This window comes from Podarcis pityusensis (assembly GCF_964106645.2).
Source record: "Podarcis pityusensis genome assembly, chromosome: 2".
Taxonomy (NCBI): domain Eukaryota; kingdom Metazoa; phylum Chordata; class Lepidosauria; order Squamata; family Lacertidae; genus Podarcis; species Podarcis pityusensis.
Window position 1 is genome coordinate 108,171,436 of NC_138029.1, and position 16,117 is coordinate 108,187,552.

General features: G+C 50.1%; 1 protein-coding gene across 1 annotated transcript; it reads right to left on the reverse strand.

Moving 5' to 3' along the window:
* Positions 1 to 564: 564 nt before the first annotated feature.
* Positions 565 to 8,410, reverse strand: LOC308469692 (uncharacterized protein). The gene is made up of 2 exons (XM_080992522.1): positions 8,279 to 8,410; positions 565 to 2,863 (listed from the first exon to the last, which is right to left on the reverse strand). The coding sequence occupies exon 2, from the start codon at positions 2,850 to 2,852 to the stop codon at positions 1,236 to 1,238; it is 1,617 nt and encodes a 538-aa protein (XP_080848648.1). The 5' UTR covers positions 2,853 to 2,863; positions 8,279 to 8,410; the 3' UTR covers positions 565 to 1,235.
* Positions 8,411 to 16,117: the final 7,707 nt, after the last annotated feature.

The following is a 16,117-nucleotide window of genomic DNA, read 5'->3' on the forward strand; positions in this document are numbered from 1 at the left end:
GCCCCAAAACACCATGTGTGAGTCTGCTGGTGTGATATAGATTTAACCACGCTAATGATTTTGCTAGGACTTTTGCACCTGCACCTCCCCACAATATTGATAGAATTCAGCCACCAATTTTGGCTTTGGTACTGTGCAGAAAAAAAGGAAACGTTCTAGATTTAAAAACAGAAAATATTACTCTTCCTTTCCTACACCTTATTTAATTGATGATGACCCCACTCTCTCTCTCTTTCTCCCAGTCTGCATCCTCAAAAACGGTACCCACCTTTTGAAATGTCAACACGGGCATTAAGGGTCTGATCCTGTGATCCCTAGGAGTCTTCCACTCTGCCTATGGAGGAGGCAAATCTCAAGGCAAGAGTGTGCTAAAGGACTGGGCGCAATTTTGAATCAAAGTGGCAGGTGGAAGTCCTAAAAATCTGCTACAGCTGTGCAGGGGGAGGGGTGGAAAAGAAAGGGAGCACATTTGAGGATAAATTGAGGGAAGCCTTGGTTCTGCAGTATCCGAAACCTCCAGCATCGCTGCCCCCTCGCAAAAAAAAATGACAAGGAAACCACTGCCACATGAAATTTGGCTCTGGGGTTTGTTTTTTGTTCTCTCCATTTCCATATTTTACTAATTTATTCAAGCGTTCTCACTAGAAACTTAAGGAGATAAAACAAGGCATAGTTTTCTTTTCAGGAAAAATAATAACCCCCCCTACTACAAATGAAAAACAAACTCAGGCGAACTCCCAAGTTGCTGCCCACCTCCCCTAACACTAGACATTTTGCTACAGGGCAGGCTGCTCCCCCTTTCCCCCTCCAACGTGGGGGCCGTTTTTGCTTCCGATCCGTTAAGCAGCGCAATAAGCGGTCCGTGTGAACCCAGTCTGTCCATCGCCCGCTGCAGTGATGGGGTCCAGCTGCCGCAACAGGCAGGAGAACTTTTGATGCCGGCGCCAACGGCGGGGACACCGTGGGTCGGAGCATAGGCTCCATAGGCACCACACTGGCATCTGGACTCCAAGTCAAAAAAGCAGCAAGGCGAGAAAGAAATCTTGGCACCGAGTCCGTAACAAAACCCTGCGCTGGGAATCAACTCTGGGGGGCTGAATCCTCAAGCTCTTCAGATCCAAAGGATCCCCAGGAAAAAGACCGAGCACCCCCAAAAAAAGACCGGCATGTCAAAGTGCTTCTCTCCCGGGTGGCAGATGGAAGATGCACCCGTAGCTTCAGGCGCGGCTTAGCTCTCAGGAGTCTGCCCCCGAGTAGATCAGCTGAGTCGGGAAAGGCTCGGCCGGACCGTCCGTTTCCTCATCGCCCCAGAAATAGGTGACGAGGTTGTCAGAATCCAAGATGGTGGCGGGCATACTGTTCGCTTTGACAGGGTTGAAGGGCACCCCGGGGTGCGCCTTGTGGTGGTGCCTGGCCAGGTGGCTCCGCTGGACGTAGCCCTTGTCGCAGTGGGGGCACATGTAGGGCCTCTCGGCCTGGTGAAGCATCTGGTGCCGGGTCAGCGTGGACTTGACGGCGAAGCTCTTCCCGCAGATCTCGCAGTGGTAGGGCTTCTCCACCATGTGGATCCTCTCGTGGCGGCAGAGCTTCGACATGGAGCAGAAGCCTTCGCCGCACATGACGCACCGGTACGGCCGCTCGCCCCGGTGCATGCGCAGGTGGCGGTTGAGGCTGCCGCTGTGCGCGAAGGCCTCGCCACAGTCGGGGCACAGGTAGGGCCGCTCCTCCACCATGGGGGGCATCGGGTAGGGGAACGGGCCCGGGAACATGCAGGGGAAAGCTTCGTCCCACAGGTCGCCCTTGTAGGGGCCGTCCTCCTCCCGGTGGCTCCGCTGGTGGCGGGTGACGCTGGTGCTGCGAGTGAAGCTCTGCCCGCAGTCAGGGCACTTGTAGGGCTTCTCTCCCGTGTGGGTCATCTGGTGGGTGAGGAGGTTGAGGTTGAGGCTGAAGCTGCGCCCGCAGTCGAGGCACGAGTAGGGCTTCTCCCCCGTGTGGGTCCGCCAGTGGCGCGTCAGCGTCGACTTCCTGTTGAACACCCGCCCGCACTCGGTGCACGGGTACGCCCGCCCGCCGGGGTAGAACTGCTGCTGGAAGGACGCCTCAAAGGCGTCCCCCAGGCTGTCGATGGACATATCCCAGTCCTCCTTGGGGTAGTTCCCCGGGTACATGGCCGGCTTGAACGGGCTCTCCCACATCGGGTAATCCTCAGGGCCCTGGGAGAGGCTGGCTTCCTCGGCGTCGTCGAAGATGCTGAAGTGCAGCTCCACCTGCTGGTCGGAGGCCTCCTGCGCGGGGGCCTCGCCTTTGGTTTCTCCTTCCGGACGGCCTTCAGCCGGGAGGAACGAAGGCTTCGCCGCCTCCGACGGCGGGCCGAGCTTCCTGCTCCAGGGAACGGGCCTGTCCCACGGGCGCTCGGGGTAGCCGGCCTGCAGGGGCTCGTCTGGCCTGACCTCGCTCGCACAGAGCTTCCCCTCAGAGATGCCCCCTTCCGACTCCTCCAGGATGGTGAAATGAAGCTCCACCTGCTGTTCGGGACCTTGTGGAGGATAAACATCCGTCCGCCTCTCTCTGGCTCCCCGGTCAGGGTGGGGGAGGACCTCCTGGAGTTCCGGAGATGGGGAGCGCGACTGGTCAGAGTAAACAGAGTCATCGTCCAGCTCTGGCTGGCAGGAGTCGGCAGGCTGTAGCTCAGCATCAATCTCGCAGTGCCAGAGCTTCCCCTGAGAAATGCCGCCTTCGGATTCTTCCAAGATGGTGAAGTGCAGTTCGACTTGGGGCCCAAAGTCCTCCTCCTCTTCCTCCTCCTCCTCTTCTTTCTCCTCCTGAAGAGTCTTTCCTTTTGGGTCCTTCATTGTTCCATCACCTGCTGGGATAAACAAGGAGAGTCCAGAAGTCACCTCATATTCACAACTATACTTGTGAACTATACTTGTGAACTTGTGACTATACTTCCTGAAATCAGTGCTTCCCAAACTTGGGTCTCCAGCTGTTTTTGGACTACAACTCCCATCGCCCCTGGCTAGCAAGACCAGTGGTCAGGGATGATGGAAATAGTAGTTTGGGGGGAAAGCCGGAGACCCAAGTTTGGGAAACACTGTTTTAGATGCTCAAGATAATCGGTGCTGTTTTGCTGAAAGGCAACCCATTGCTGCGTGGCAGATGAACCTCCAGATGTGGTCCTGTAGCTTCCAGATGTTACTAGACTGCATCTCCTGGCATCCCCAATCATTGGCCGTGCTGGCTAGGGGCTGATGGGAGTTGCGGAGGCCAACATCTGGGCTGCCACACACTCACCATTCCTGGCTCATGGTGATGGATGTTCATGGCTCAAACACTTTAACCAACGTGCCATCGTAGAGATCAGGGACCAGACATGGTTCACTCTAGATGTTAAGACTTTCAACCCCAGCTAGAATAGCCAATGGTCAAAAAGATTTTTTTATGTATGGAAGAACAGCCGCCCGGATGTTACTAGCCCAGAGATGGAAGGAAGACAAGGTCCCGACCAGAGAGGAATGGCAAACTAAGCTGATGGACTAAGCCGAAATGGCCAAACTGACTGGAAAACTCAGAAACCAAGAGGACAATTTTTTTCTAAAAGAATGGGGGGAAATTATAAGTTATTTAGGAAACCACTGTAAGCAGATGGAAACATACCTGAAGGAGCATCTCCACCCCCATCGTTCTGCCCGGACACTGAGGTCCAGTGCCGAGGGACTTCTGGTGATTCCCTCACTGCGAGAAGTGAAGTTACAGGGAACCAGGCAGAGGGCCTTCTCGGTGGTGGCGCCCGCCCTGTGGAACGTCCTCCCATCAGATGTCAATGGAAAAAACAACTACCAGACTTTTAGAAGACATCTGAAGGCAGCCCTGTTTAGGGAAGCTTTTAATATCTGAAGGACTATTTTAATATTTTGTTGGAAGCCACCCAGAGTGGCTGGGGAAACCCAGCCAGATGGGCGGGATATATATAATAAATTATTATTATTGGCAGGATTTTGATTTCACTTGTAGTCTAACAAATAGCATGGACAATACGGATTGATATAAAAGCTAGTGCATGGAAGAATATGCAGTTGTAAATGTTCAAAATGGGACCCCATGGAGGGGGCGGGGGGAAGTCGTGAGATTTGGAGGAATCTCTGTATATGGATTTATATTTGGATTTTTAGAACCTTGTATTTGTAAAATCAAATAAAAATGATTTCCAAAAAGGAGAGGAACTGCCAATGGTCAGGGTTGATGGGAGAAACATCTGGGGGAAACCATATCAGCCACCCCTGCAATAGATGTTGCCAGACTACAACTCCCATCATTCCCAACCGTTGGCCATGCCAACTGGGGATGATGGGATTTGGAGTCCAACACCTGTCATCATGTGGCATCTGATTATGGAGGGCACATGCATGTTGAGAGGCCAGCAAGATGAGCGATAAAGTCTCAAAATCGATGATCTCCCCCAATGTCTGGCCCATGAGAACATCAATAATAATAATAATAATAATAATAATAATAATTTATTATTTATACCCCGCCCATCTGGCTGGCTTTCCCCAGCCACTCTAGGTGGCTTCCAACAGAATATTAAAATACAATAGTCTATTAAACATTATAAACTTCCCTGAACAGGGCTGCCTTCAGATGTCTTCTAAAATCTGGTAGTTATTTTTCTCTTTGACATCTGGTGGGAGGGTGTTCCACAGGGCGGGCGCCACTACCGAGAAGGCCCTCTGCCGAGTTCCCTGTAACTTGGCTTCTCACAGTGAGGGAATCTAGGTATTTAGAAGACTTTGAGCCTCTAACTTTTCGCTGTCAGGGCTTAATTTGCCTGATGAAGAGGGCAGGTGGCTGGGGTGTCTTTGGAATGGAACTCTGCAGTGTACAGAGCCCACTGTAAGCAAAGACGGAACATAGGAAGCTGGCCTATACTGAGTCAGCCCATTGCTCCATCTAGCTAGCGCTGCCTACACTGGCTGGCAGCAGCTGCCCAAGGACTCAGGCCAGGGAGACTCCCAAACCTACCTAGATTGAACCTGGGACTTTTTGCATGCGAGGCTAGAGCCACAAGATCACGCCCGGTTTGTGTAGATGCAGATTTGGTCATGCAACAGACATAGCGTGAGTTCAAAAAGTTCCAGGAAAGGAAACCCTGATATTGTGGGGAGCAGCGCAATGGAGATATCAACTAGCATGCATCAGCAGCATGAAAAGAAAGGAAAGCCTTAAGAGGCGGCTGCAAATGAAGCTGGCAGCGTCAAATTGCGGGGAAATGTTTGAAACGGTACGCTGGGCGAAACGAACCCCCGGTCCGATCCTGCAGGGCTCTCTTGTTGGCAGTCAACCTGCATTATGGAGAATAGGATGAAAAACAGGATACCTCTTTTGGAGTTTGCTGCTGATGGCGTTGTGGTCTATACCACAGAGCCTAGGACTTGCTGATCAGAAGGTTGGCGGTTCGAATCCCTGCGACGGGGTGAGCTCCCGTTGCTCGGTCCCTGCTCCTGCCAACCTAGCAGTTCGAAAGCACGTCAAAGTGCAAGTAGATAAACAGGTACCGCTCCGGCGGGAAGGTAAATGGCATTTCCGTGCACTGCTCTGGTTCGCCAGAAGCGGCTTACTCATGCTGGCCACATGACCCGGAAGCCGTACGCCAGCTCCCTCGGCCAGTAAAGCGAGATGAGCGCTGCAACCCCAGAGTCAGGGAGTCCCTTTACCTTTACCTTACTCTTGCTGTACCAAGAAACCTCTGTCTCAAATCCTGGAGAGCTACTGCGAGTCAGTGTAGGTGATATTATTGATTGATTGATTTTGATTGAATTTATATACTACCCTATACCTGGAGGTCTCGGGTCAGTTTGCAAAAAAGATCACAATATATAAAATAAAAATAAAAACAGTAATGCAATAATACCCTCAACCCCAATGGTCTGACTCGCTGTAAGGCGAGCTCCTGTATTACTGCAGCACAATTCTTGGACCGTGTGGGTCATTGCAAACGTATTTTCTCCCGCAGATGCATCTCAGTCTCACAACTGGGAAGGGGTTTTACTTTTGGACACCACAGGCAAAAGGTAAGTCATGGGACGGACACACCCACAAAGCAAAATCCACATTGCGGATCTTATTCTTTTTGCAAACCGCTTTGTGAGGCTTCATTACGATCAATCGGTCTATCGATTTTGTGAAATAACAACTGAAAAGAAAGCCACACCTTTACCGAGCTATTGCACTCCCAGGTGACCAGGCGGGGCAGGCTGTTTAAGCAAGCAATGCTTTCTCACGGTACCGTACCCAGAATAAATGGAAATACAGAAGGCAAAAGCAGAACTCACAAGCTTGTGATCCTAACCTACCAACACAATTGCGCAAGTAAAAAGGAAAGCAACAGGAAAAACATGCACACAAACCGTCAATTGTATCCCCTTTTTTTGTGGGGGGGGGGGAGCAAAGTTCCTGGTCTTGCAAGTGCTCTGCATCTCACGCCAACCCCAATTCACACCAAAGCACAAATACCCAATTCTGCATTGAAAATTAACCTTTGATTAAGCAGGTGTTGATCAGGGAGCCTGTTTCAGCCTGCTAATTAACTTTTCTGACGTAATTAGCTTGGCTTTATGCAACTGCGAGGGCTTCCAAGGGGGGAATCATCTAGCCTGGAGGGACTGCTCAAGTTACCCCACCCAAGCCAACACCCACCCCATTAATACTCTCCTGTGTCCCACCCCCTGAATGCAGGTAGGACTTTGCTCTGCTAAGGTTCTTTGTGCAAACAACAAACAGAACCAAGAGTTGCATTTCTTAGAACAGCCTACCCTGGATTTTAAGCCATCTCTAGGCCTCATGATTATTGCACACATTTGACAATGTGCACGGCCTGTTGCTTCGCCTCCTTCGGGCCCCTAAGCCTCCCCACAGAAACCCGAAAGCCAAGGCAAATATTTTAAAAATGAAGACTGTGCAACACACCTCCTTGCTTGCCTGAATTAACGCTCAGGCCACCTGCCTTCAAGAGTGAGGATGCTGACACACCCAACTATTTAAACTAACTCCAGGAAAGAAGCCTAGGAACTGTAGTTTTGCAAGGGGTGAACTGCAGTTCTCGGGATTCTTGGGGGAGGAAATGCGCTTTCAATGTACGCATGCCTTAGGCCAGGCTTCCTCAAACTCCTGATGTTTTGAGACTACAATTCCCATCATCCCTGGCCACCGGGCCTGCTAGCTAGGGATCATGGGAGTTGTAGTCCCAAAACATCTGGAGGGCCGAGTATGAGAAAGCCTGCCTTAGACCCACTTGAGGACTCGGTCTGCCACCCCTTTTGGGGTGTCACCTCACCCTACTCTGTGCATTCCACCCAGGAAAAACTTGCATCCTGCCTCTGATGGCGGAGGTGGAAAAAGCAATGTTTAATTTTAAGAACAGGCACCTGTCGGGAGTTTGCATCTTTCCTCTTCCCTCCAGGTCCCCTTTTCCTTTTGTGCCCTGACTTTTCAACTGCAAGACTGCAGGAAGGGGCTTTGCCTTGAGGATTGCACACAAGCTACTGGGGGAGCCTTTTTGGCTGAGGAGCAGGGATCCAAACGCCCTAAATAAATTAACAATGCAGATCATACGCAACCTTCGCGCCCCAAAGCATATGAAATCCCACCCTAGAGGAAAAAATGCTTTGCAAGGGGAGGGGGAAAGGGAGACTCCCCAGAGGGGCATGTCTCCTAAACACTCCCTTTTCACAGAAGTGATGGGGAACCTCTGGCCCTCCAGATGTTGCGGAATGCCAGCCCCCCCACTGTTAGCCCTAATCGCCAGGGAGATCGGAAGCTGCAGTAGCCTAACACGAGGGTCCTTATCCTTGTTCCATCCAGTATATTATCCTTCGGATAAGAGACCCAGCCCCTTTTCTCAAGCCAGAAACAGCCTCCCAGGCAGACTGTGAAAACAGCACGATTAAGGAAGCCAGAGAAGCGGAGGGAGGGGAATTTTTTCCTCCAAAAACGAGGCTCCTCTCTTGGGATCCTGGACGACGTGGCTCCTTCCCCGCTTCTCTAGTGAATTGCACCTCCCTTGGGAACCGCACCCCACACCCACCGCCCTATTCCTTTCCCCCACTCTGGGGGTGTCGGACAAATGGCCATCATCCTCGTGGGGGGGGGGCTTTCTCCATCCCTCCTCCCGGGGCGCAGGAGGGTGGGGGGCGGATGGGGCGTTTGGGGCTGAATGGCTGCAGAAGAGAGCCTGGGCGGAGCCCTCTGGAGCCGCGCTTTGGCCGGAGGGAGTTCCCACCTCGGTCCGGCGAAGGGGGTTGGGGGGAAAAAAATAAGGGAAGGGATCGGGCGTCGCTTCGTCCGAGCAACTGCGGCAGCGGCGGCGGCTGATCCAGTTCCCGGTGCGAGGCTCGCTCCCGCTGATCCGGATGCAGCGAGCGCCTGATACAGGAAACTCATCCCGAGAAAGGCTGCGCGTAGAAGCGAAAAAAAGACACACAAAGAGAAGAGGGAGAGAGAGAGAGCAGGCTCCCGAGCCTTTTAAATTGGCCAGAGCCCTCTGGTGGCAGAGGAGCAAGAGCTCTGGGGGGAAGGAAAGAAGGAAGGAATAAAATCACTCTTCCCGGCAAACACACACACACACACACACACAACCTCACAGCCTTCGTGTTTTGACTGGGAAGGATTCTTGGAGAAAATATATGCAGCTTAGGGATGGGTCATGAGAGACAGTGTGGTGCAGTGGTTAGAGCAGAGGCTCTCAAAAGGGCTTGGCAGGAGAGGATAGAGAGCGCGGCGGGAATATTCAAAGGCAAGAAAAGAAACATGTAAACATTGCAGTGCAGTGTATAGTACAGTATAGTATATCTAGGCTTGCCTGTTTAGGGAAGCTTTTAATGTTTAACAGACCATTGTACGTATTTTAATATTTGTTGGAAGCCGCCCAGAGTGGCTGGGGAAACCCAGCCAGATGGGCAGGGTATAAATAATATATTATTATTATTATAAGTCAGGAAAATTCCTGGTATGTCCTGGTTTCCGGGTGTAAAAACCACGTCAGAGGGTATTTTTGCCACCTCGGATGTATGGCAACGCAATGGGAAAATAATTGGAAACGGCTGCTAAAGCTTAAAATCATTGCTTTTGGCAGGTTGACTCCAAAAAGCGCCACAATTTGGGTTTAGAAAGCTCAACAATTTTGCGGGTGTCAGGAGTTTTGCTTTTTGAAATATGGCAACTCTAGTACGGTATATCAAAAGAATTTGTTGGATACACAACCATAAAGAGGACCCACACCTCTCTTCAAGAGTGTTAGCTATTTTTCTACAGTTCTCCATGACATATTGTTGTGAACGGGGATTTTCCACTCTTACAAATATGAAAACTCGGGGGGGGGGAAAGGTTTCTTCATGTTGATGAGAATTACGACCCAATATAAATGAGGTTACCTGGCAAAAGCAAGCTCACATCTCCCACTGAGTTTGTATACATACTTACGGTACATATGTATGAGGCTAGTTTATAATTATATTTTGGGAATGACTTGTGAACTTAGGTAGCTGCGTTGTTTTATACGTTCTGAATGCCCCGTGATTATATTGTGAAGTACAGTAGTTGTGTTCTGTGTTATAAATCAAGCACTGCTAGGAATTGTTTCTTTTTGGTTTTCCAATATATTTCTTACAATAGAATTGTAGAGTTGGAAGGTACCAAGGGGGGGTAGGGGAGGGGTGTCAGACAAATTTAGTGTGGTGTGAGCAAATGTTTATTCTGAAAGTGTGGTCCCTGAGGGAAAACTCTGAGAACCACTGGGTTAGTGTTGACTAGGACCTGGGAGACCCGGGTTCAAATTCCCCACTCACTGGGTGACATCTGGGTCAGTAGCTTCCTATCAGACTAACCTACCTCACAGGGTGGTTGTGAAGATAAAACCGGGTACACCGCCTTGGAGGAAAGGTGGGCTATAAATGAGGTAAATAAATAAAATGTTAACCATGGTGGCTGTCGTAATGTTATAAGAATTTTAAGGTCTTAGATATATAATAAATGTACCAAGCAAACACATACATAAATATATAAACCACATGTCTGAAGCAGCACAGGAAGACAGTCCTAAAATCATTTTGACTCCCAAGCTGACCAAATGTTTCTCTGCAAGGAGGGAAGAGGTGGAAAAAAAACCCTTCCTTGTTACAGGAATTTAGTAATACCATTTCAAAGGAATGGCCAGACTACCAGGAAATGCAATCAGATAAGGCATTATCAGATAACCTGGCAGACAGGAAAAACAACAACATTCAAATTTCTGTTGTAGACCACCTTTTCTGTGATGTTTGTGTGGGGTGGTCTTGGGTTACGCCCCTTCTGTGATGTATGTATGATGTATGGAGGGGTGGTCTTGAGCTCCAGGGCAGGGAATTTAAAATGTCTGTATAAGGGCAGGCACAACTTTGTTTGGGGTCCTCCTCCATCCTCCTGCGTGTGAGGGGAGCACCCTGTTGCAAGAGATCAATAAAGCCTTATCAAGCTTACTAGCTGCTTTGCTTCTCAATATTCTCTGGTTGGCCTCTGTTATTTTCTCCTACCAATAGGGAACCCACGTAAGGACTCTATACGGGCTCTTGGATACCCCATAAGGGAAAAAGGGCAGATTTTGTTTGCACCAGTAACCAGAGGCTCTGTGCCTCTGAATACCAGTTGCAGTGATTCTTGCTAGCGGGCAGTGGCCGCTGCACTGGGGTCCTGCTGGTTGAGGGGCTCCAGGCAGAGGCAGATTTAGGGAAGTAATGACCGGTTTGGCCACACTGGGCGTGGAGCCTGGCTCTTATAGTAATAGGTTCATTGCTCACACAGCCCTTAACCTTTAAGGCAGCCTTTGCCAACATGGAGCCCTCCTGGAGTTTTTGACTACAACTCCTATCTGCCCCAGCCACCACTGGCAAAGGGTTTTTTTGTGGTTCTAACATCCACAGACTTTAGCAGGTCACCAGAAAACAGCTTGAATTTTGACCGGCAGCGTACCATTTTTCCTTTCCTTTTCTTTAAATACCTGAAGGAGCGTCTCCATCTCCATCATTCTGCCCGGACGCTGAGGTCCAGTGCCGAGGGCCTTCTGGCAGTTCCCTCGCTGTGAGAAGCAAAGCTACAGGGAACCAGGCAGAGGGCCTTCTAGGTTGTGGCGCCCACCCTGTGGAACGCCCTCCCACCAGATGTCAAAGAGAACAACTACTATCAGACTTTTATAAGACATCTGAAGGCAGCCCTGTTTAGGGAAGCTGTTAATGTCTAATAGACTATTGTATTTTAATATTCTGTTGGAAGCTGCCCAGAGTGGCTGGGGAGACCCAGCCAGATGGGTGGGGTATAAATAATAAATTATTATAATATTATTATTATAAATATAAGTTACGCTCATTACAGCCAAAGCAGTAGTTGACTGAGGCTTGAGTTTGCACTTAAGCATCTGTGCCAGGCTTGTGTGTTCAAAATATTTATTTGTTTACAGTGTTTTAACTACCCTTCATCAAAAAAAGAAAGAACCCAGGGGATTTTATGCATCCCTCCAGTTAAAATGCACGATAAAACAGTAAAATGCAAACTAAGAAGTCCTGGTATTAAAGAATACAAACCATTTAAAAAAATGCAGCAGAAATCCTAATAAAAAAACAAACAGCACCCGTCTGGCTTAAAGAGGGGTGCTTTCAGGCCATGCCTGAAACTCAGTAAGGAAGGAGCCGACTGTGAGTGACAGCTCCACGGAAGGGCTAAGGTCCTCCCTGTATTACCATCCCTTGAGCTATGTTCATCCGTGGGCTTGGGTGATGGGTCTCCTCTGCAGATCTGAAAGCACAATTATTGTAATTATGTGGCACTTGCTAGAGTGCTTCTCTGACCCTTTGGGACCAAAGCACAACAGCTGGCGTTGTTATTTGTTGCGACGGGAATGAGAGTGTGAGCACTGCGTGCTCTTCAGGGGTCTTTGCATGTGAGAGAAGGAAGTTTCATTGTTCGTGGCTGATAACAAGCCCCAGTTTCCTGCTTCTTCTGAATATCAGAAGCCTCCTGCCTCGGAGAGGAAAATAATCCCAAAGTCTAGAGGGTCCAGATCAGCCTCGAAGTGAACAGGTGCTGTTTCCGGCAGGTTGATGGGCAGATTCCTTGACTTCTCCCCACCCCCACCCCCCCACACAAAAAGACAGAAATTTAAGTGGAGATTGAAGGATGCTAGCAATGATCAGAGGCAGGCACCTCTGGCCCTCTGGACATTTGCTGGACTGCAGCTCCCACCATCCCCGAATGCTGGCCATGCTGGCTGAGGCTGATGGGAGTTGAAGTCCAGGAACCTCCAGGAAGGCCCCCTTCCCCTATCTCAGGAAGGACGGGCTCAGGCTGGAGGACTCTGATGAAAGTATTCATGCTCTCCACTCTGGTAGTGGAGAAAAGAGAGAGAGCTGTGTTCCCTGGGCTGTTAGAATTCCTGCTCCACGACTGCAGTCATGGGATTGTTGTCTATCACATGACGGTATATGTTTCGACTCCACAAAGTGGGAAGCCACAGAGACAGGCATGTGACACACAACAGTCATGCCTGTTCCTTTTAAGGTGGAACGAAACTATAGCCTAACACGGACAATTCTCATGAGCTCCACAACGAAAGGACACGGGGCCAGAGCTGTCCTCCGATATCAAGCAACCGCCGCGTGCTTCATCTGTTGGTGCCTCTTCAAATGGTACCTCTGGGTGTAGCTTTTGTCGCAGCAGGGACACTTGAAGGGCTTCTCGCTTTGGTGCAGCGCCTGGTGCCTGATCATCGAAAACTTCTCGGTGAACGTGTTGCCGCAGTCGGGGCAGCGGAAGGGTTTCTCGCCAGCTGCCCGGTTCTTCTGAACCCCCGGAGCTGGGAAGGAGAGTTGCTTGCAAGCGCTGCACTGCTTTCTTTCGATCAAGCCCATCCCACTGCCAGGGCCACGAAGGGGCTTCTCCCCGCAGGGACTCTTCTGATGGGGCAGGGAGCCCAAGCAACGCAGATTCTGGTGTCTGGGAATGCTTGATCGGTGCAAGAAGCCCTTCCCGCAGTCAGGACACTTGAACGGTTTTTCTACCATGTCTCCTGCCGGGCTGGGAAGGCCCTGGAGGCCAAGTGGGCTGAAGAGTTTCTGCCGCTCACCTGCGAAGGTTTTCTGGTGTGCGGAAAGGCTGGCTGCGCAAAAACTAACAGGGGGTCTGCCATCAAGGCCTTTGTGGGTCTGCTCAGGGGGGACCAGCCGGGGGGCAGTGGGGTTTAGCTTCAGAGCGGGTTTGCCTCCCTCTCTGGGACCCAAGAGAGATCCCTCTCTGGTACAAGCTCCCTCACGAATCTGGAAAGACAGAGGCGCATTGCTGCAGAGGTGAGAAGTCCCTTTCCTCTGATGGATGCTGGGTTCTTCAGCAGTGCCGCTGCAGCGATGCCCTCCCTTTCTCAGAAGCAGGTTCGGCCCAGCAACGTCTCGGCCATCGCTCCGTTCAGATCCCTGCGAAACGGTCGCTGCGGCAAAGCACATTGCAGTTGGCTGCCGGGAGCCTTCCTGCTGTAAACGTCCCACCAGTCCTTCCCCATCAGAATGATCTTTTGGCGCCTCTGGAGGCTTGCCAGGGTTTTTTCCAGAGGAAACGGGCTCCTCGCTCCTCGCCTGAAGGCCAGTCCCCTGCTGGATCTCTGAAACGGTCCTGCCGGCCGAAGGTTTCCCCTGGAGGACGCCTCCTTCCAATTTGGGCACAAAATTATACTGCAGTCGTACCAGCGGCACGGCAGCACTCTCCTGCTGCGGGGATTCGGGCTCCGAGGTCTGCAGTGTCCTGTTGTCTGCTTGGAGAACAAGGAAATACAGGAATGAGTCAGTGTGACCCAGTTCTGAAAACAGAGCAAGAATCCAGCCTTGGGCATAAAGCATGCCGGAGGCAGATCTGCCTATTAAAACACAAAATGTATAACAGTGGGGGAGCTGGATGAGGGATGGGAAAGCTGTGGTCCTCCAGAGGAGGTCAGACCGCAGCTCCCATGAGTCTCAGCCAACCTGGTCAATGACCTGGGATGATGGGAGTTGTAGTTCAGCAGCATTTGTAGGGTCCTCCAGCCCTAATGTAGTCCAGCCCTCTGCCCAGCACAGGAATCTGAAACTATGGCATCCCTGTGACAGTCTCTGCTTAAATACCACCAGTGATGAAGGATCCATTATCACCTCCCATGGCAGCCTCTCTTCCGCGGATGAAAAGCTCTTCCCATTTTCGAGTCAAAATTTGCTTGCTTTCCATTTCCACCTATTAGTTCTAGACCCACCCTTTGGAGCCACTGAAAACAATTCTTTAGATCAGGGGTCAGCAAACCTTTAAAGCCCTAAACGGCCTCGGTCCTGTATACCTGAAGGAGCGTCTCCACCCGCATCGTTCAGCCCAGACACTGAGATCCAGCTTTGAGGGCCTTCTGGTGGTTCCCTCATTGGGAGAAGTGAGGTTACAGGGAACCAGGCAGAGGGTCTTCTCGGTAGTGGCACCTGTCCTGTGGAACGCCCTCCCTTCAGATATAAAGGAAATAAGCAGCTATCCTATCTTTAAAAGACATCTGAAGGCAGCCCTGTTTAGGGACGTTTTTAATATTTAATGCTGTATTGTTTCGATTGGGAGCCGCCCAGAGTGGCTGGGGAAACTCAGCCAGATGGGCGGGGTATAAATAATAAATTATTATTATTATTATTATTATTATTATTATTATTATTAATTATTATTATTATTATTATATTTTTCAGCAGGGGGCCAGTCCACTGTCCCTCAGACCTTGTGGGGTGGCAGACTATTTTTGGAAAAAAATATATGAATGAATTCCTATGCCCCACAAATAACCCAGAGGTGCATTTTAAATAAAAGGACACATTCTACTCATGTAAAAACACCAGGCAGGCCCCACAAACAACCCAGAGATGCATTTTAAATAAAAGGACACATTCTACTCATGTGAAAATACGCTGATTCCCGGGCTGTCTGCGGGCCAAATTTAGAAGGCGATTGGGCTGAATCCGGCCCCCGAACCTTAGTTTGCCTACCCCGCATTAGATACTTGAAGACCGCTGCCATGTCTCTCCTTAAATCAGGTCTGGGGTCAGTCCTCTAGATCAGCGTTTCTCAAACTTGGGTCACCAGCTGTTTTTGGACTACAATTCCCATCATCCCTGACCACTGGTCCTGTTAGCTAGGGATGATGGGAGTTGTAGTCCAAAACAGCTGGAGACCCAAGTCTGGGAAACGCTGCTCTTAGATGTTGCTGGACCACGACTCCCATCATCCCTTGCCACGCTTGCTAGGTCTGATGGGAGTTCAGCAACATCTGGAGGGTCAAAGGTTTCCCACCACACCTGCCTTAAATCTTTGGCTAAACATACCCAGCTCTTTCAACTGCTCTCCTTTCCACCCAGAAGGCAATAATAGCTCAAGGATTCCTAATAGTCCCACTCAGCATAGACCTATTGAAATTAATGAGGGTGTCTACACAGTAGTCTTGTTTAGACTTTTTTTGTTTTAAATAGAATTGCAGAATTCTAAAAGGTGCAAAGAATCCTAAGGGCTACTTTGCACCCACTTGCACAAGCACACGCAAATGGAAATGGGCTTTGGCCTTGCCTTCACCCTGACCAGCTATATTTCTGTGTGCGGGGCGTTCTTGTTATAAAGGTGAATGTTCAAATACGCAATCCTCGCACCAACCTGTTTGTTTCGCTACTTTGCCCTTGGTTGTTTGTGATTTTATTTTAGGATTTAAACTGTAGCTGTTTTAATTGTAACGTGTTTGCGACACACCCTGGTACCACTCGTTATCATTACAAATTACAAGCAAACCTCTCGCAGTAGTACATTAAGAACTTAATTCGTTCTGGAGGTCCGTTCTTAACCTGAAACTGTTCTTAACCTGAGGTAACACTTTAGCTAATGGGGCCTTCCGCTACCGCCGCACCGCCACTGTGCAATTTCTGTTCTCATGCTGACGCAAAGTTCTTAAACCGGGGTACTATTTCTGGGTTAGCGGAGTCTGTAACCCGAAGCGTCTGTAACCTGAAGCGTTTGTAACCTGAGGTACCACTGTACAGCTCTGGGAGGACCGGACTATACC